This window comes from Lissotriton vulgaris, chromosome 7 (genome assembly GCF_964263255.1).
Source record: "Lissotriton vulgaris chromosome 7, aLisVul1.2, whole genome shotgun sequence".
NCBI classification, from domain to species: Eukaryota; Metazoa; Chordata; class Amphibia; order Caudata; family Salamandridae; genus Lissotriton; species Lissotriton vulgaris.
The window spans coordinates 824,352,848-824,374,453 of NC_141695.1; the positions used below are offsets into that span (position 1 = coordinate 824,352,848).

The 21,606-nt window shown below is 46.5% G+C and overlaps 1 protein-coding gene across 1 annotated transcript in view; it reads right to left on the reverse strand.

The window, feature by feature from the left end:
* The window catches only part of PGS1 (phosphatidylglycerophosphate synthase 1), a 676,499-nt gene that overhangs the window by 524,432 nt on the left and 130,461 nt on the right, over positions 1-21,606 (reverse strand). Inside the window, exon 2 of the mRNA XM_086931083.1 lies at positions 11,044-11,242. Coding sequence (XP_086787209.1) covers positions 11,044-11,242 — 199 coding nt within the window. The remainder of the gene's footprint in view (positions 1-11,043; positions 11,243-21,606) is intronic.

Below are 21,606 nucleotides of genomic sequence, written 5' to 3' on the forward strand. Positions count from 1 at the left end.
AATTTTTTTAATGAAATAGAAGAGGATTTGAGAAGATCCCTAATTTTTCTTTCTGAAGCACTAATCGTACTTTCTATGGCAAAATTAACCCCCTCATGTTGTTCCTTTTTAAATTGAGTGTTTTCAGACTTACCACTTCATTCCAATCAAGATGGCTTCTGGTGTGCCATACTTTTGTCATAAGTATGACTGTTAGCGCTCTAGTTGTTCTTTAGAACACTCTGGGACATTCTGTCATTGGGCTATACTTGGGGTACATCTGGGTGATATTTGGGCTACATTTAGGCTCTTTTGTCTCTGGTGGCCATCTTGGGAGACTGTATGTCAGAATTTTTTAATGAAATTGAAGAGGGTTTGAGAAGTCACTCAAAATGTGCCCTCGTTTTTCTTTCTGCAGCACTAATCATAATTCATATGGCAAAATATACCCCCCCATTTTGTTCCTTTTTAAATTAAATGTTTTAAGGGTTACCACTTTATTCCAATCAAGATGGCTTCAGGTGTGCCATACCTTTGTAATAAGTAGGACTGTTAGCGCTCTAGTTGTTCTTTAGAACACTCTGGGACATTCTGTCATTGGGCTATACTTGGGCTACATCTGGGTGATATTTGGGCTACTTTTGGGCTCTTTTGTCTCTGGTGGCCATTTTGGGAGACTGCATGTCAGAATGTTTTAATGAAATAGAAAAGGATTTGAGAAGTCACTCAAAATGTGCCCTAATTTTTCATTCTGCAGCACTAATCATACTTTCTATGGCAAAATATACCCCCTCATGTTGTTTCTTTTTAAATTAAATGTTTTAAGAGTTACCACTTTATTCCAATCAAGATGGCTGCAGGTGTGCCATACCTTTGTAATAAGTAGGACTGTTAGCGCTCTAGTTGTTCTTTAGAACACTCTAGGAGGCTGCAGTAGAACACAAAGGAATCAACTGACAGTCTCTGTCCTTGTTGGATGTACATGTTTTACTGAGAATGTCAGACTTCATTTTCACATGACTGAGAAAGATAATGTGAATTTACAGAAAATATGCTTTCAGTTTAGCTTATAGATCCCCTTCCAAACCACTGTGGGAAAATCATGAGATATTAGTTTTCTTTCAAACAATATTCATGACATCACAGCAGAAGGTTTTTTCACATGGTAAAATCACCTTAGAGCCCACCACAATTCCTAAAACGAGTATGGTACCATCAACAAATGATTTATAATGTAACTAAAGTCCTAAAACCCTCTATTAACTACAATGCTTTTTAATGAGGTGCTATCATGTATATTGGTCCCAAGATGGCTGCCAACACTTCTTGGATGAAGTGCTGACAGCCAATCAGATCAGATGTGTGGTTAGGCTCCGCCCAGATATATATCTTTTTTTGAACCTAAATTACTCAAAATCCACTGGAGCACATATATTGAGACCTAGCAAAGGCACATCGGGCTAACAGTCCCTACAATTTTGCCAAGTTTCGTGCAAATCCATTCAGCCGTTCGAGCTAAAAGTGAGGCCAACCGCCCTATGGAAATTAACATGGGAAAAACGCGTTTTGGGACCCCCCTTTTTTCTTGGCCCCCCCTTGATGAAACCCCCCCAAATTGTCAGGGGCTGCTCAGAAACAAAATGTTCCATTTTCCTGAAAATTTCAGCCAATTCCGTCCACAAACGCCAAAGTTATTAGACATAGAATTTTCAAAAATCCCATAGAGAAAAAATCCTAACTATATATACCTACTGGCGACCGCCAGTAGGATATATATATATATATATATATATATATATATATATATATATATATATATATATATATATATATATATATTTTTTTTTTTTTTAAAGAAGAATGTTTCCCGACCTGTTCCGCCCACTCGCTACCTTAAGCACCATGATAATACAGGTAACAATGCTACTCGGAAACTTCAGTCTGGAAAGAGGTCGCAGGCTGGAGGCTTCGAAAAAGGTGACTTCCTTCTGTTGCACTGCGGGTGTGGCGGGGGTAGCAGCACTCTCGAAAGACTAAGATTCCGCAGCCTTTCAGGAGACCGAAGGGAGCACAAGGGCACGCGCTGCGCAGAGCCCGTGGCTGTATGTTGACTCTCCACTTTTGACCTGCGAATCACTTCTAACATTGATTCCCCTCTGTGATGTGGTCAATGCCATTTCCAGCAGCCCGGAAGGGGTAGTGGTGAACCACCTGTTGTATATATAGCACGTGACAGAGGACTGATTGTTGGGGGTGGGGCTTATTCATTAAATAAAAGGATCCTGGTGTGGACAGGATATTGAACAGTCTATTTCCTGGCTACTGGTTTTCTTTCTACCTGGACATAACATTTCTGGCGACGAAGGTGGGATCTCGCTGCTGTTCCTTCCTGTTTCCTGGTTTCTCGCCGTTTCTTGGCGGTGTCATCGTGCTTGCGGTGCCCCTGGAAGCCTTGCTGTGTTTTCGGGGTTTCCCCGAGTGTTGCTGTTCGGCTGCCCCGGCTGTTCCTGGGGGCGTGGTCAGCTACTAACGTCGTGCAGCGTGCTGCTGCAGACCGGATGGTTTGCGGTGGTGGCGACTGACGTTTTATTGCTGCCCTGTGAAGCGAGTGAGAGCAAGAATACTCAGACTGCTCTGTTTCTGATGCCTGACAGTTCGTGGCAGTTGGTGGTATCCTGCTGCATGTGGAGTTTGCTGCTAGTGCTCCACGGTCTGGGTCGTCTTGAGGTGAGAGGCACATCTCTCTCTTTTGCTCGTGCCTGGATTCTGGTACTGGGGATGTTTGAGACCTGGACTTAGTTTAATTTGTCATCTGGATTCTGAGGACCATATATTTGGTCTTGGGGGCCTGGCGCCTGTGTGGTGTGCCCTGACCTGTATTTCATTGGGTCATCATTTCGACCATTCCTCCGGTGGAACCTTTTCTGTTGGATGGTCCTCCATCTGCCCAGGCGGCCCGGTGGAAGGAGTGGGTGGACCGCTTAGAGACCTATTTTGATGCTATTGAACTGGTGGAGGAACGGAGGCGACCGATGTTGCTGCATTTGGGAGGGGCGGCCATTCACCGTTTGGGGCGGTCAGTGGTGGAAGGTGGACCACCACATACTTATAATACCTTGAAGCAAGCTCTTACTGCCCATTTTGAGCTGCTGGCCAATCCAGATTATGATCGTTTCTTGTTGCGTCAGGCTCGGCAGTTGCCTGATGAGTCTGTGGACATTTACTATGCCCGTTTGCGTGAATTGGCAAACACCTGCACGTTGCCCGATGCTGCAGATGAGATCAGGGACCAGTTTATTCAAGGCTGCTATTCCAGTAAACTACGTGAAGCAATCCTGCAGGTGCCAGGGATGCCTGTGGCTGATATGTTGAACGGTGGCAGGTCTAAAGAACTTTCAAAGCTTAGAGCAGCTCATATGGAGGCTGCCCTTCAACATGTGGTAAAGGTGGAGCCAGTGAATGCAGTTTCAGCCAGAGTCCTTGACAGACAAAGACTGCCGAATAGGGGAAAGATGGACCGACCCCGGCTTTGTTATGGCTGTGGGGGTCCCTTTCCTCATAAGGGGACGTGTCCTTCCATTGGGAAGAGGTGCTCTAATTGCAACAGGCTTAACCATTTTGCGAAAGTGTGCCGCTCTCCCCCTGCACGAAGTTCTGTTCCCATTTCATCTGCACAGGTGTATGCGGCTGCTCCGTTGCCGGGAGAGGGAGACATGGATGATGATTGAGGGGACAGTACATATCCTCCATGCCTTGCAGCCTGGGGGTTCAGTATGTAGAGGTCTTCCTAAATGTTGTTTGATGGTGGACGGTCACCCGGTGCCTGCTTTGATTGATACGGGTGCTTCAATAAATGTGATGGCCGAATCGATGAGGACACTGCCAACTGCTCCTGTTTTGAGTTCAACCACTACAAGGGTTTTTGCTTATGGAGCCTCTGACCCCCTTCCTCTGGCAGGTGTTTTTACTGCTGAGGTGGCACATGGTTCTCATGCTATAAACACAGATATAGGTCACGAAAGGTGGTCAAGGGATGTTGTTGAGTTGCCAGACAGCAGAGGGCTTACCGTTGGTCGCCTTCGCTTTGGTCGTGCATCAATGGACTGTGGATGATTTGCAAGTCCAGTTGTCACTGTTGTTTAATGGAATTGGCTGTTTGAAAAATATGATCAAGCTGCACAATGAGGACTCTGTCCAGCCAGTGGCGTTACGTCACAGGAGAGTGGCGTTCCATCTTTTGGCGAAAGTGGAAGCAGAGCTTATAAAACTGGAGAAGGCAGATATCATTGAATGGGTGGATGGTCCAACTCCCTGGGTGTCCCCTATTGCGGTGGCTCGTACGTCTAAGCAGCCTGGCGAGGTCCGCATTTGTGTGGATATGTGGTTGCCTAATCTTGCGATCAAAGGTGAACGGCACCTCACTCCTACTGTGGACGATATAGTGGTGGAGGGGAGTGGGTCACGGTGGTTTTCCAAGATGGACCTTCGTACTGGTTACCACTAGTTGATGCTTGACCCTGCTTCCTGTGCGATCACCACGTTTTCTACACGTGGGTTTGCGGAGGTATAAGAGGTTGAGTTTTGGGGTTTCCAGTGCTGCGGAAGTCTTCCAGGACACGATCCGTGGGGTTCTTCCTGGACTGGATGGTGTGATCAATGTCAGTGATGACATTTTGGTGCATGCACCCACATTGGATGGACATTCCAGTCGTCTTAAGAAGGTGTTTCAGCGGCTGCTGGATCATGGACTTACGCTACATAAAGAGAAATGTGAATTTTTGAAGACAGACATCTCGTTTTTTGGATATCTTTTTTCGCAGGATGGTGTGTCCCCTGACCCTTTGAAAGTGTGTGACATTCAGACTGCTCCTGTTAATGTGTCTGGTGTGCGGAGTTTCATGGGAATGGTGAACTATTGTGGCCGTTTTATCCGTAATTTGACTGATTTGATGGCTCCTTTGCGGGGAACTTACTAAGTTCAACGTTGCGTGGAACTGGGGTCCAGAACAGGAATCTGCTTTTCAAGCCACGAAGCAGGCCCTCTCCGCTGATAACACTCTGGTGTATTTTAATCCTTCACTAGACTCTGAATAATCCGTGGATGCTAGTCCTGGTGGCCTGGGGGCTGGGCTTTCTCAGCAGCAGAGCAATGGAGAGCTAGCTCCAGTGGCATATGCCAGCCGTGCATTGACTGCGACTGAACAAAGATATTCTCATATAGAAAAGGAGGCTATTGCCATACACTGGGGTGTCGTCATTTCCATTTGTATATCTATGACCAGCCGTTTGTTGTGCATACGACCATAAGCCACTCATTCCGTTGTTCATGGGATCATCTTCTAAACCTCCACCTCGAATTGAGAGTTGGATCATGCAGTTGAAGGATTATTGTTTTACGGTGGTGTTTCGTCCAGGGACTTTGAATCCTGCTGACTATCTTTCCCAGCATTTCCGTCCTGCTTCTCCCGGTGAGTAATCTGCTTCTGAGGATACTGAGGAGTATGTGCGTCTGGTGGTGGAGCGTTCCAGGCCTCTTCCTATTTCTTTGGAGGAGATTTTAGAGCCCACGAAACAGGATGGGTGTCTCCAGGTTTGTCTTTCTGCAGTAGGTACAGGGAAATGGAACGGACTCATGGATTCTGCCAGGTGTCATACTGAGAATGCTAGGTTGACCTTGGCATCTCTTTTTAATGTACGGGATGAAGTGGCGATATCCTCGGAGGGGTGTTTGATGAGAGGTCCACGGCTGGTGATTCCTGCCTGTATCCAGCAGAGGGTGGTGGATTTGGCTCATTTGGCTCACCAAGGGGTTGGGAAAACCAAGTCCAGATTGAGATGTAAAGAGCGGTTTCCAGGATTGGATGCCATGGTAGAAAGTACTGTATTGCGTTGTGCGTTTTGTCAAGCTGCTGGGGCTGGTGACTCTCCGGCTCCGATTCTTACGGAGGATATTCCCTCGTTTCCTTGGCAGTGGGCAAGTGCTGATGTTGGATGTTTACCAGATGGCCGACATATGCTGGGGGTTATTGATGACTTTTCTAAATACCCTGAGGTTGAGCTATTGGATACTACTACGGCTTGTCGCACTATTCCCTTGTTTGATAAGATCATGGCGACACATAGTTTGATTTCTGAGTTACGTACTGATAATGGTCCTTCTTTTTCCAGCCATGATTTTGTGGCCTATCTACAAACTAGGGGCGTTTGCCATCGAAGAATTACCCCTTTATGGCCTCAGGCCAATAGAGAGGCTGAGCGTTTTATCCGTACCCTTAATAAAGCTATCAGGATTGCTGTTCCGAACGCCAAGATCTGGACTGTGCTACATTTACGTTTCTTAGGGAATATCGGATGACCCCTCATTCAACTACGAAAGTCAGTCCGATGTCCTTATGCATGAATCAGCCTATGGGTGATTTCGTCCCTCAGATGGAGGCAGTGTCTGCCAAACATGCAGTTGTAGCTGATGAGCTACGGAATCGAAAACTAAAGAATGATAAGGTGGCTTTCAGGTGTGGAGCTAAGCCAAGTACTTTTAAGGCGGGTGATGCAGTGATGGTGAGGAATCGGCACCCAAAGGGGAAGTTTAGTTTGCCTTTTGAGCCTGAGCCATGGATTGTTCAGTCTGTTCATGGGACTAAAGTTACGGCGGTGAGGAATGGATTGAGTATTTCCCGGAATGTGTCGTTTTTTAAAACCTACTGGGCTCCTGTTGATGCACAGGTGAATGACCATCTGGCATCTTCCGATACTGGGTCTCTGGTTTCTGATGATGAGTTCACAGATGTGAGTCCGTGTCCTGTTCCAGTGCTGGACCAGGACCGTCCAGGAAAAGATCATGCAGTGCCTGGACAGTGTGGTGTATCTCCATCTGCCATACCTTCTTGTGTGGCTCAGGAGCATGTTCTGCTGCCCTCATCTGATGACTGTCAAGTGCCTGATTCTGGCTCCCAGCGAAGGGGTGTTGGGAGATACCAGCTGCGGCCATGTCCTGCCAGGTCTACACGTCTAAAGAACTATGTAACCTATTAAGATGGACTCAGGACTTATGGTTTTTGTTTGATTTTGTGGTTTGTGGAGGAGTGTGATGTGGTCACCGCCATTTCCAGCAGCCGGAAGGGGTAGTGGTGAACCACCTGTTGTATATATAGCATGTGACAGAGGATTGATTGTTGGGGGTGGGGCTTATTCACTAAATAAAAGGATCCTGGTGTGGACAGGATATTGAACATTCTGTTTCCTGGCTACAGGTTTTCTTTCTACCTGGACATAACACCCTCAAGGGCACTAAAAGTTTCCTTATTCAAGGATAATCTGTTTTAGATTGGAAAAACGATTTGCTTACATTGCACAGATTTCAGCCGCGAGGTATAGGAACAAAGCCCACCTCCTTTCAATTCACGGGTCACATGGCCATGATCCTATGGCCACTACTATTAGAAGCCATATGCAGTTAAATGTGTCGAGTTCTGGCGTTCTTACCTGGAGTACTTTCTCGCATTTTCTGTAAGCCTCATCTATAGAACAGTATCCAGTTCTTAAATTCAGATTTGAGGTACTGTGGAGAGTTCAGGAGGTGACATCAGGGGTGTTGTATGGATATCTTGAGGAAACACAGGGCAGTGCCTCACTTGTAGCTTTGTAGACCATAGAATGCCTCATCTGCAGTGCTGAGGCAAGGTCTGGAGAATCCAACTGGCACACTCTGTAAATTCAGAAAGACCTTTTTGGAATATTGTATTAACTTCTTAAAGTCTCACCTCGAGTCCTGTGTTCAAGGCTCAGTGCCTCAACAGGAGTATTGGTGCTGCTTTTAGAGGCCACATCTCCCATGTGGTGTCCCGTTCTGAAGGCCACCTCTGTTCTACTGTGTAACACCATCAGCATAGCACCATTCCCTCTCCCACTTTACGCCTAGCTATAGAGAACAGCTGATGAGAGAGCTGGTTTATGGAATTATACACAACTAAGGATTTGCTCTTGCAGATCATCGTTTTCTCTTACAAACGCTCAACCATGGCATATGCAAATGTTGCCATGCAATGCTTCCTGGTTCTTCTCCACTCTGCCTGCTTTTGCAGGCTCTGGGAAACGAGTATCACGCTTTATTATTAAACATTTATGGGGGGATATATTCCTAGTTCTCTGTGCAAAAGATTGAGGCCAGTGATCCTTTTAACTTGTTCACCACTACCGTATCGCTGTAATGATATGGACTTGGTCATCAACTCCCACTTAAAGACACCTGTCCAATTACATTTAAATTTATTTTCATTTGCTTTCATATATTGCTTCAGAAAATATATTAAAACGTTCTATATATTGGTACTTGGCATTTCATTTATTTTCAATTTTACTCATTTGACTATCTGACTAGAGAATACTTTAAAGGCTTTTTAATATAATATTAAATTGCAATCGAGGTTTTAATGTCAAGTTTGAAAATTAGATCTGAAGATGAATCTGAAAACTAGGGAACTGAGTAAAGGAAACTTCAAGGATCGCAAGAAGAATCTACTTCTCTGGAGAACGTGGTTGTTGCAGTTGGACTTACGTGGGAGGGGTGGGGACTTAATGTTAGCGGCTCCTGTGGGAGCCAGAGTACTTTAGTTGCCGTCTGTCCACATCCCAAAGAGCTTCAATGCCTTATGGCAGCAACAGGCATGCTGTAGTGAACATGGACAAGTTACAACTCCAGAAACTGGCAGGCTTAGAAGGTCTGGTATGTCACACTAGCAGATGTTATATTCAGGATTATCCTCAAGACCTCAAAACTCGACCAATCCAGCCTTCCCTTCTCTCCCAAACTACTTCGTAGATTTACAAATGTACCTTTTGTAAGCAGTGTTGTAAGCAGTGAATGTTAAATGTAAAGCTATCTAATACCAACTGTTGAACTGATGCTACAGAAAACCAATGTAAATAAATAAAATAGGAATGATCATAGATCAAATTGGCAAATGCTACTTGAACAGATTAGCACATCTAGACACTGGGATACTTTGAGTGAACTGAACCTGTGCCTAATTCAAGTCCATACCCATGTTATACACCGGGGGCTGCAGCAGTACTTAATTTGTAATGCTGCCAATGACAGTACTGTCACAACTAACCATCACACCGATAAAAGTGTGACAATTCAGATTTTAAATATATATTAGTAGTGACATACTATTCCTATAGCTCCGGATGGCAGCTTTTAGTAATTTTAATGATTATTTAGTTGTCAAACAACTGTTGTGCTCTTCACAAAATTAGGAAAACAGTACCACCATGCGGCAGGTTACAAGAGTTGGTGTTGACCAAGTGCTAGTGCCGAGCACCGTAAAACACCGGCTCAAATTAAGCACTGGGCTGCAGATATTAGAAAGCTCTGAACGTCGGAGAGGGTATTGAAGGGATGAAGCATCTCACTGAAGACTGCTAATAAGATTACAACCCAGTAAACGAGAACCCTAACTGCGTTATGCAGTATTTGGTTTCGCTGCGAGAATCAAGTACTTTATTTAACTAAAAATAAGCACTGGGTTGGACATCGCGTATTGTGTCTGTTGGCTGACTGGCCTTCTGAGATACTGATTACGAGGCTGGCGGTCCATGGATCGCCAGACTCGCGGTGGCGGTTGTAGGACCGTCGGATTAGGACTTTCTGCGTCATTACAGGGGTGGACCATCAGCTGTGCCATGGAACTGGGGTTCCCTGGCGGTGGCGTGGCAGAGGGGCAATACATTATGCTGAGCGGGATTGGCGCCATCCAGCCCAGCATATTTCGAGTTCCTCCACCGCCAAGTCTTTTAATGCCAGTGAGCCCAGCACAAAATAGCTGGCAGTGGAGAAACAAAGGGGGCCCTACAGGGCCCCCATGCCTTCCCTGCCACGTGGATGTACTCAGGGAGGCACAACATGTGCCCCCCTCATCTGCTTGCACTGCCAGTTCCAGCATGGCACTGACTTAACAGTCTATGCCATGCTGGAACTTTTTTGCCGTCCTCATTGCGGGCCTGTTTTCAGAGCACCGCCATGGGAACGGCAAAAGGCCTGCAGAGTTCAACTCGTAATCAGGCTGGCGGGATTTGCGCTGCTTTGGCTGGGCTAGCCGGCACAATCCGGATCATCACCGCCAAAGTCGTAATCAGGCCCTGAGATCCTGTCACCTCACACTACCTCCCTAAGAAGCCAAAAGGCCTGCCCTTGCTACCCTGAGGCACAAATATGGAAATAATGTACCTGGCACCGTTTTGCAGACCCACAGTAGGATGCAAGTAAGTACAAAAGGGGCAAACTACCTCAATGAACATGGTTGGGGCCCAGTAGCCCTATCTGTCTTATGTCAACCTCAAAACTCCCCCTCCCCGAACGGGGTCTGTAACTTTCCTTTTCATTGCCACCTTGAGGTCAATTTCAATCTGGGTATGGATGCCAAGAAAATGGGTGCCCTGTTGCTGCAGAGAGAGAACTAGGGCACAAAGCTTATGTGACAAGCAGGGTTCCAACTTAAGTTTGGAGACAATGAATTGTTAGCAATATCGAAACTGTGCTTTCAAACATTTGCCACGTCTGGGTCCACAATCATAAACTATCCTCTATGCATGCTTAGACTTGATTGGGGAGACCTCCTCATTATATGAACCTTCCCTCCTTCACTAGTCCTTGCCACATAATGCAGCACTAAGAGCACTGTCTCTCTTTGCCTGCACCCAATACATGCACAGGTTCCCATTCCCATGTGCTCCAGCTTTCACTCAGCTGCAGTTCCACTAGACCAAAATGTCTGTCACTGGCACAGAACCCCATGTTCATTAGCTTTTTACTCCCAATCACTTGCTCCATCTTGATCAACAAAGCATTCCCTACAGATCTTTGTCCATACTGGCAGTTCAATCTTCTACAAACGCTTCAGTCGTCGCTCACGAGTGGTCACTTTCATGTGCATTTGCGGACAAGTCCTTCGCCACCTCATAAATCTTAATGTACGCTCCCACACCACACCCTATGAGCCACTTCTCACAGTTTCACCCTCAGTGTGTCAGGACTTCAGTGTACATCAGAGACACTACACTCACCTTTAGCAGCTCGTAGAACTCGGCGGGGGATGAAAGCACCTCCACATGCGAACTGGAGATACCAAACTCTGGCACCAAATCTCCAATCCACTGGAAACGGTGGGCTCCATCGGGGTAGAGAAAGCAGGGTGGAGGTTTCTGGGCTGTGGCTCTTGGCATGGCCGGGGACAAGAGAGGTGCTAAGAGCAGCCATGAGGATCTAGGAGGAAGCAAAGAAGAAAATGTACCACGAGTAAGAGAAGCATATATATATATATATATATATGTGCAATACACAGAACGATCGAATGCAGGAGGGTGCAACTAGAAAGCTACACTGCAGACCTTATATAAAAACGATGTGCACATGTGTCGCACACACATTCTTATGCCTGGCACCACTTATGCCTGGTATACATCCCCGTGGACCTGATAACTGTGAGAAGTTAGCCTGGCATATGATATCCACTAGTTCTAGTGGGCACCTTGCACCAGTCTAATCGACCCTTATTGATGATGGTTGTAAAGTCAACGTTATAGAAAGCTATCCTAGTGGTAGCATGAACCAGCAGTCTTCAGGCTAAGACTTCAGTAGGCGAGTTAAGCAGGCTGTTTTACCATATATAATCCCTTGAATACCAAATGAAAGGACACCACACAAGGTATATATCAAATATATGGAAAATGCTACTTACCAGTATGCATCTGTTCTTGGCATGTAGAGCTGCAGAGTTGTACACTTAGCATTAGATCGACACCTGGTGTTGGGCTCGGATGATTGCAGGTTGTCTTCTTGGAAGAAGTCTTTGTAGTCACGAGATAGGGGACTCCTCCCTTGGACAATACTGCGCATGGGCATCGGCTCCATCCTTAGATTGTTTTTCGCCATGATGGGAAATGATGGAGTTAGTAGAAGTAAAGAAAAAAAAAGGATGTCCATGCATGTGCATCTAAGTAAGATGAAAAACTGGAACGGATACAAGTCCCGGGGAGGCGGGAGGGCGTGTACAACTCTGCAGCTCAACATGCCAAGAACAGATGCATACTGGTAAGTAGAATTTTCCGTTCGAGCCATAAGAGCTGCAGATTGTACACTTAGCATCGATTGTGCAGCAGTGTCTCCCCTAGCGGTGGTCACCTGCATCTGTTGCAGTAGTTTGAAAGAGAGTTTTAAGGACAGCCTGGCCTACTGCAGCTTGCTGCTTGGCTTGCACATCAACACAATAGTGTTTAGTGAAGGTGTGTGGCGTAGACCATGTTGCTGCCTTGCATATGTCCTCTAGGGGTATGTTTCCTAAGAAAGCCATAGAGGCTCCTAGTTTGCGAGTGGAGTGCGCTCTAGGAGGAACTGTTAATGTACGTTTAGCTTTAATATAGCATATTTGTATACACTTTACAATCCACCTTGCAATACCACCTTTAGAGATGGGGTTGCCTTTGTATGGAGGAGAGAAAGATACAAACAGTTGTTTTGTCTTTTGAAAGGATTTAGTTCTATCTATATAGTATAAAAGAGCCCTTTTAACATCTAATGTGTGTAGAGCCCTTTCCGCTACAGAGTCTGGTGTTTTGGAAAAACACAGGTAACTCTACGGATTGATTTAGGTGAAAAGGAGTGATGACCTTTGGAAGAAATTTTGGATTAGATCGAAGAACCACTTTGTTAGGATGTATTTGAAAAAATGGTTCTTGTATAGTGAAAGCTTGTATCTCACTTACTCTTCTGAGAGAGGTAATGGCAACAAGGAAAGCTGTTTTCCATGTTAGGAATTGCAGTTCACATTTATGTAGAGGCTCGAACGGGGGCCCCATGAGTCTTGTAAGGACAATATTCAGGTTCCACACAGGAGAAGGTGGCAACCTGGGTGGGATTATTCTTTTTAATCCTTCCATGAATGCTTTGATTGCAGGTACTCTGAAGAGAGACAGATGTTGCCTGTTTTGTAAATAGGCTGCAATTGCTGAAGGTGCAGGTGTATAGAAGAATATGCCAAATTAGACCTTTGTAGATGTAAAAGGTAACAAATGATATTTTGGATGGAAGCATCCAGGGGATCGATGTGATTATTTTTGCAATATATTGCGAATCATTTCCATTTAGCAGCATAACACGCTCTGGTAGTGGGTTTCCTAGCCTCTTTAATGATATTCATACAGTCTGGTGGTAGGTTTAGATAACCAAAATCTAAGACTTCAGGAGCCAGATCGCCAAATTCAGTTGGTTTGGGTCTGGGTGTCTGATTTCTCCATGGTTCTGTGTTAACAGGGAGGGTGTGACCTTTACCTTTTAATGTGGAACTAGAGCGAGATCTAGTAGTGTGGTGAACCACAGTTGGCGACAAAAGTATTGTAGTCGATGTCGAAGGTAGTTTTTAGAAGTTTGAGGAAGTTCTGAGCTTCGAAGTTGCTGAAAAGTGTTTTTATAGCCGGATCGGAGAAACTTCCATCCGAACCCAGTGGCGGAAAAAAACAATTTAAGGATGGAGTCGATGCCCATGCGCAGTATTGTCCAAGGGAGGAGTCACCTATCTCGTGACTGCAAAGACTTCTTCCAAGAAGAGAACAACCTGCAATCATCGGAGCCCAACACCAGGTGGCGATCTAATGCTAAGGTACAATCTGCAGCTCATATGCCTCGAACATGTGTTTAATCTAAACACAACCCCTCTGCACTCTTTATGAGGTCAGAGGTCAAAATACAATACAAGTCACACAGTTAATATACGATAAGTTGCACAGTATACGTTATGCCCTAGGGGCCTCACAAACCATATACTAAGAAAAAGGTATAAGTACCACGTGAGAGTTAGAAAGCAGGCCTAGGGCCTGTAGAATCTCTGTGCCTACACTAAACAACCAAAGGTTAGGAAGTATGAGACCCATGGGAGCCACGTGCAGTGTCTAAACACAGGCGCGGGTTCCCATTGACTTTTCATGGAGTTCGTAAAAGATACAAAGTTACAATTTAAGGACACTTCCGGATGGACTAGGATGGAACCCTTTTAAACTAAGACACTTCGAGAGTCAAGACCAATGGGAGCAGCGGAGTACCCGTGTTACCTCACCCAGGGAAGCCGGGTGCATAGGTGTCTTTTCGTGTCGGATTCGTCGCCGTTTTCTATGGAGAGCTGCAAAGAAGTGCTGCAGGCGACCAGAGGAACAGTGTCTGGGTGGATCCAAGGGTGGATCGGTGATGTGAAGAACCAGAAAGCAGAGGGGACAGAGTCGGGGTCACTAGCCAGTGACCAGGAAGGAACCAGGCGATGTCAGGTGCTTTAAGGTGAAGAAGGTGAGTTTGTCTCTTCAGCCACGAGGTCCAGGAAGCATTGACGTTGACCAGGCGCTGGATTCCAGCTGTCCCACGATGGATCTAGATGACTGCGGTGTCGGTATCCGGATTTGATCCAACAAGCCTTGGCAACCGCAACCCACGCAGGATGTCGAGATTGGCTCTGTTGCAGACCAGCAAGGTCTGTGGCGCTTCTACTTTTCAGGGAAGCTGGAGCAAGCCTGGAGCAACCAGGAAAGCAAGGTAATTTCAAGATGGCGTCTTCAGGCAGCTCACTAGCCAACGGGCAAGGAACCGGGAAGACGCGTCGAGCTCAAATGCAAAGGCAGGGCCCATGGGACACTTGCAGAGTGTGGGGGCCTGAGCTTCAGTGCAAATGGTGCTTGGGGCTGGAGCTTCTCGTACCCCAATGCACAACTCACTGAGGCTTCAGGAAAGGAGTGCAGGTAACAAAATGCAGGATGTCGAAGATGTCCGGTCCCACGTCTCTCGTGTCCGCCACGGGTCTCAGCTTTGCTGTGGATGTGGGTCGGGTCAGAGAAGTCTGGAAGTCCAGTTCTTGTGTCGCAGAGTCTTCAGGTCCCGACGGGAGCTTTGAAACTGCAGACCGGCAAAGATGCTGTTGGTGCCGGTTTCACAGGGTGGTCACTCCTTGACCACATTGGAGAGGTCTTCAGTCTTCCAGTCAGATTGGAATGTCGAAGGTCCAAGATATGTCTTACAAAGATTCGTCCAGGATAATCTAAAGACCTGGGGACACAGCTCCTATACTTATACTAAGGATGGGGGCTGGATTACCTGACTAGGTCCCTCCTATGGGTGGACTTGAGAAGGGGGTGGTTACACCCTTGTCCAGTTTCGCGCCAGAGCTGGGGCTGGAGTGCCCCAGCAACTGGTTTGAACCGGGCTATGCATGGAGCACCTTGTGTTCCCCAGGCAGTGTCTAGATGCATTCACTTAATGCAGCCCTCCCTGTCCCAATACACAAACCCCTGTCTGGGGAGGTGTGAGCACCTTCCTGGACAGGAAACCTATTGTCTAGGTCACCTTGGCTGGAGTTTCCCCCAGCAACAGGAGGTCAGACTCGTGTCTGTGGCAGCAGCATCCATTTTGTGATGCTGAGGCTCTGTTTAACTTTAACCGGGTAAAACAGTAACCTACATGTCTTTTCCCTCCAGAAGGGTGGAATGCTACCCCCGCCGCCATAATTGGTGGTGGTGGGGGGGGGATAGTATTCCAAAGTGTTTGACACCTTACACAACATGTTTTGATAAAGCCAAACCAAAGTTAGCATTAGCCGTGAGGATTATAATGCACTTAAGAGTATATGGTATGGCTACATCATAGAACAGCTATAAGGAGATGATTCCGAAAGCTGCAGAGGGGCTCCGCTCATGCTAGGGCACCCTCTCACATAAAACCAAGCACTCTGCCTCCAGGATTGTCGAGGCCTATAGGTGTATATGTGTCAAAATATATAAAGGTAGATATAGGTATACTATATCTAAGTAAGTGGTGATTACACCACCTTACCCAGGCTGAGCGAACAGACCTGTGGTGTCAGTTTGGAAGGTAAACCAGGGGTGGCACAATACATGATGCAGCCCCTGGTAGGCCTAGGGTGCACCTATGCCCTGGGTACCTATGGTACACTATAAAGGGGCTCACAAGAGTGACCCAGTAACCAATCTGGTATGTACCTAAAGTACATGGTATCAATTTAGAGAGAGAACAGCTGGGCTGTGAGTCTGATTAGCAGGCCCACAGCCACACTAAAGTCGAAAAACCAGAGAATCACAGCAAAATGTTGGGGTGACCGTAGGAAGCAGACCCTACTCTCCTACAATAACCACAACTCCATTCCGGTCATTTTGTGCCTGACCACTACCAAGTGCTTGACACACAGAAACCACTGAAGAATTCATCTGCATGGCTATCATGGGGAAACCTAAAGAAAACATATGCAACCTACTAGAGCAAGGACGGGTGGGTGTGCTTACAGTAGATACAGAGCATGGTCCAGCAAGGGCGGGGGGAGGCGAGGGGCTTTCAGGAAGGCAAATGGCACATGCAACAGGTTTCGGGGTTTAGTGGAGGCCAGGGAAGTGACACGGAATTATGGGGTGTCTCAACATTTCAAGGACCATGAATGGAAAGAGTGTTCTCATAAGAACTAGGAAATGGCAACCAGATCTGGAAGCCAACATAGCAAGGGCAGGGAACCGTGGATCAAAATATCAAGGCCTAGGAAGTGGAGGCAGCGACACAAAATAATTAAAGGAGCAACCAATAGGTGTGGCTGAGCAAGGTGCATCGAAGAGGAAAAGGACTGAAGATGAAAGTGCCAACACATGGCAAAGACCTGAAGCGTGCAGGTTTGTGTGTGCAACTGAGCAAGGACAGAGGAGAGGCTGTGCCCTGAGGGCATTGACAGATAATATGGTGCCATAATGGCAAAGAAGAGAGTAGTAGAGGGGCCAATGGGAGAAGAAAAGGGAGCGCTCAAGCAAGAACTGGGGCAAGAAGGGGAGGCGTAGTACTAAAATAAATGTATTTAGATCAATAGTCTATTAGACAGATTCGTTATTATTACATTTACAATACGGATTAAAGTCAGGTTACACAATCATCCTAAACTGAAACAGCCAATAAAACCCTACCCACCGCACAGATTACAACTAAAAAGTGCATGTTCTAGTATCCATTCTGGACTCGATTCCATATTTAATAAGATCGGGTTTTAAAAATAGCCGCCTTAAGTATATAAAAATATAAGCAGGTCATCAATACATATACATCTGCACAATGGGCCATTTAATCTGCATCACAGTTCCCATCCTCATCTAGGAGAGCTTTCACTCCATCTTGGTGCACAAAAACTGTGTTTAACCCTTTACGGAATTTCAATATCCCCATTCGTAATCTAGGACTTGGTAATTGAGCGAGTTAAGGATTGCCAACATTCTCGTAAAGAGAGGGTAGAGCTCTTAGTGGCAACGTAGCTAAGTATCTGCGCCTAGATTCTAAGGCTTTCTCTTACTTTAACTCCTTCGTAGAGAGATGTATGGGGCTTCAATTTTAAAATAATGTAAATTGGGATTATTGGCATTCGGTGTAATTGTTAGATCAAACATCTCACCCATCATAATTCACTCGGACATACTTCCTTAGTTCAACACATCAACATTTTAAACTTAGGAGCCATCTCCTGTTTGTGCAAGAAGCATACAGTAAGTTTTGTCACTATGCTGCTCCAGGAATACAAAATGGTTTCTATTCTTAGAGCTTGCAGCATACGACATTAAGGGAAGACTTATTTGTTTAAGCATTTACCTTCTAACTCAGCCCAGTCATGCTTTGACACAAAGCCTAAGATCTCGGCCCCATAGAACAGTTGAGGAAGGACGATCACTTTATAAACAAGTACAGGGTCACTCGAACTGCCAAAAAACCTCTTAAGAATGTATCGAGCCCTCCTACACTTTTAAGTACTTGAGGTGCCAAAATGCATTTTTCAGTTCAATTTCTTATTGAAGGGGATACCCAGCTGGTTTTTATTTGCCTAGACCTTGCTCACTTAACAAACCCATCCTTCTTCTGCGACTATACACCCTGGAGCCCTGGTGTCCGTGTGTCCCTTTCGGGACAAGATTCAATAATCATTTTGAATTCTTTAAGGTAAGCACACTTAGCATTTCATCCTAGTTTGCTTCATTATAAATCTTGTTTATTACATTCTAAATGTTGTGTCGGAAATGTTGATTGCCGTGTGACTCTTTGCCAGCCTTGTGAGGAGTCCATCAAGTGTGGTGCTCGTGCCTCTTTCTGGAATTTGGCCCGCTGACCTGAGCTGCGCCTACCTGTTTCGCTCTCCACCCGCCGCCGCAGCACGTCTCCATCTCCCTTTTGCGGCCGCTGTGAGGGGGAGAGTACAGGCAGCCAGGACCACAGGCTCCAGCCTGCAGCGCAGCCGGTAGCCGCCAACGCGAAAAAAGCGACAGGAGGCGCTTTAAAACCAGCCTCTTCCTCGGTGGAGCGGGGGATCCTGTCGGAAATGTTGATTGCCGTGTGACTCTTTGCCAGCCTTGTGAGGAGTCCATCAAGTGTGGTGCTCGTGCCTCTTTCTGGAATTTGGCCCGCTGACCTGAGCTGCGCCTACCTGTTTCGCTCTCCACCCGCCGCCGCAGCACGTCTCCATCTCACTTTTGCGGCCGCTGTGAGGGGGAGAGTACAGGCAGCCAGGACCACAGGCTCCAGCCTGCAGCGCGGCGGGAAGCCGCCAACGCGAAAAAAGCGCCAGGAGGCGCTTTAAAACCAGCCTCTTCGTCCGCGGCGCGGGAGCGCCCGGGGCTAAGCCTGGGCAAAGGGCGGGCCGTCTGTGGCCGTCTGGGGACGCCGGTGGACGGGACGGGCCACCCCTCCTTCATCTGGCAACTCCATATCGCTGGTACCTAAAACAGGAACATCAAGATAAGTATCTGCTTTGCATAATCTATTTTCCAGTGGGTGACCGCTCCTGATACTGACCATCATGTCAACAAGGGGCAGTCGGAGTAAGACTGCGGCAGGAGGAGCTAAGGTCACAGGCCCAATTGATAACTTCATTACAAGGGCCAATGAGGCCATAGATCACGGAATTTCCCTCTTGGAACGTAGAGTTTCTTTAGATTTGGCACAGGCAAAACGCTCATCATTGGGCCTTATTGCCTCAGCCAACACTCCAAACCGGGATATTGACACTGGTGCTATGCCCGGAGTTACAGTGGAAATCCATAGCATGCCTAACATAGTTGATTTGTCAGCAACGCAGTCACTCTCTGATTCGCAGCTAAGTCTGGAAAATCCCCAAACCTAGATTTGACTGATAATTTTAATACAGAACTGGATTTGGTAACTAACTCGATCCCAGTTGTAAGCCCGGTTCAGGTCTCGATCCCTATTCTGGAGTCTGAGTTACCTCCTACCTCTATGACGGACACCATACATGCTTCTGATACTGACCCGATCCGGATTGCAGACTCGGATTTGGTGGCTGCGAATTCCACCCCTGCAACAGATCCAGTTATTACTCACATATTGGAGGAGCCAACCCCAAGCCCAAGAGCACTGAGAGGTCTAAGGGAGGGAGCCATACAGAAACAGCCTAAAGGCTCAAGTACATCCATACCCAAGGGGAACCCTCTGCCACAGAGAAAGCAGGGGAAAGGTCCACCTAACACTTCAAAGAAGGGCAATAAGAAAGTAAACACAGGCTCGGAATGCACAGGGGATTTGCCCACTTTGGGGATAACATGTAAAGACTGTTCCTCAAATAGCCAATTAATAATGAAAGTTGGGGAACTTATAAGTGCCCATTTGGCAACTATAGATGTAAGACTGGGGAATATAGAAAAACAATTAATTGAATTAAGTACCTTAGTCAGAAGTCCCCTTACAAAAGCAGCACCCACAGTAGAGCCAGCAAAATCTCGTACCCCCCAACCACTGGGCCAACCTGTAAAGAAAGCCGTGGTAGCTTCAAACATCAAACCCAAGCCACCACAGGTGACCAAGGATGTGGTAAATAAATCAACCCTTCCCATTGTAAATATTTATTTATTTATTTACGCAACTTTTATAGCGCAACAAATACCCTGAGGTGTCTCGGCGCTGTGGAGCTACTAAATTCAGCTATCCTCTTACTGGTTAAACAACCATGTTTTTAAGAGCCTGCGAAAGCTCATCAGATTAGGGGCAGTTTTGATGGCAAGTGGCAAAAGATTCCAAAGTTTTGGTGTGGCTACAAGAAAACGCCTGTCTCCCCAAGTGGCCGTTCTTGTACGTGGCACAGAGAGGAGACTGATGTTAGCCGATCTTAATTGCCTTCTGGGGACATAAAGCTGAAAGGCTTCAGTCAGGAACCTGGGTCCTATGCCATGTACTGCCTTATATGCAATACAGAGGGCCTTAAATTTTATACGGCTCTCAACTCTCAGCCAGTGGAGCTGACGAATGCCATGAGTAGTAGATTTGCGGCGAGGAATGTTTAAAAGAATCCTGGCAGCCGCATTCTGAATGGATTGCAGCTTAGTTATGACACGCTTCTGGGTGTGAAGAAAGAGAGCGTTCCCATAATCTATTTTTGAGAAGACTAAGGTGGAGACCAAAGTCTTCCCAGCTGAGGGAGGAAGATAAGGCAGTAATTTCTTTATTTTTTTCAAAACAAAGAATGATGACGAAACAACCTTGTTAGTGTGAAGGTCAAAAGCCAACTTGCTATCAAATATCACTCCCAGATTTCTGGCTTTTTCCACTGGAACAGGTGGAAGGCCAAGCTTTTACGTCCACCAACTGGAAGACCATTCAGGGGAGAGTTTTCCAAAGGTCATAATCTCGGTCTTGTCCGAGTTGAGCCTAAGACAGTTCGAGGTCATCCAGGTACTGACCTCAAGCATAGCTCTCTGTAAGTTAGCTGCCACAGCAAGGCCGTCCCTGTGGATAGCCAGGACCAGCTGGGTATCATATGCGTAAAATGTAAGCCGTACCCCATAGGCCTTTATTACCCTCGCCAAGTCCGCTACATAGATATTAAATAGCATTGGACTTAGCGAGGAGCCTTGTGGGACTCCACAGGGGAGAGCAGAGATAGGTGAATAAAATTCTCCCAGCCTCACCGTCTGGGTATGGTTTGCGAGAAAAGATGAAATAAGGTCCCTGGCCAAACCGTTTATCCCCAGGGCTGTGACACGGTCGACTAGAGTGACATGGTCGACCGTGTCAAAGGACGCTGACAAATCCAGAAGGATCAGGACAGCCGCCCCTCCCTGATCCATGATCACCCTGATCTCATCAGAGGCCTTTATCAGAGCGGTCTCTGTTCCATGCCCTTTCCTGAAACCAAATTGCGTTTCGTCGAGAAGATGGTGAGTCTCGACGAACTCTGAGAGCTGTCTATTCATCAGGAATTCGCATACTTTGGCAGGAAAGGGCAGACACGCAATGGGTCTGTAACTAGCAACGGCCGTGGGATCTAGGGAAGGCTTTTTTAGAAGAGGTTTTATGACAGCCTTCTTCCATATATTAGGAAAATGGCCTGTCTGAAATGCAAAGTTGCAAATCTCCATAAGGGGGCGTGAGATCACTTCTGTGAGTTTTGACATCACTGAGGGGGGACATGGGTCCAAAGGGGAGCCCGATTTGATGAGAGAAATGAGTTTGGTGACATCATCGTGTGAGGCAAGTGAGAAACATGAAAAGAAATCATGGTTGTGATGGTGAGGCCCTTCTTCCCCAATACCGCCTCTGTATTCAGTTTC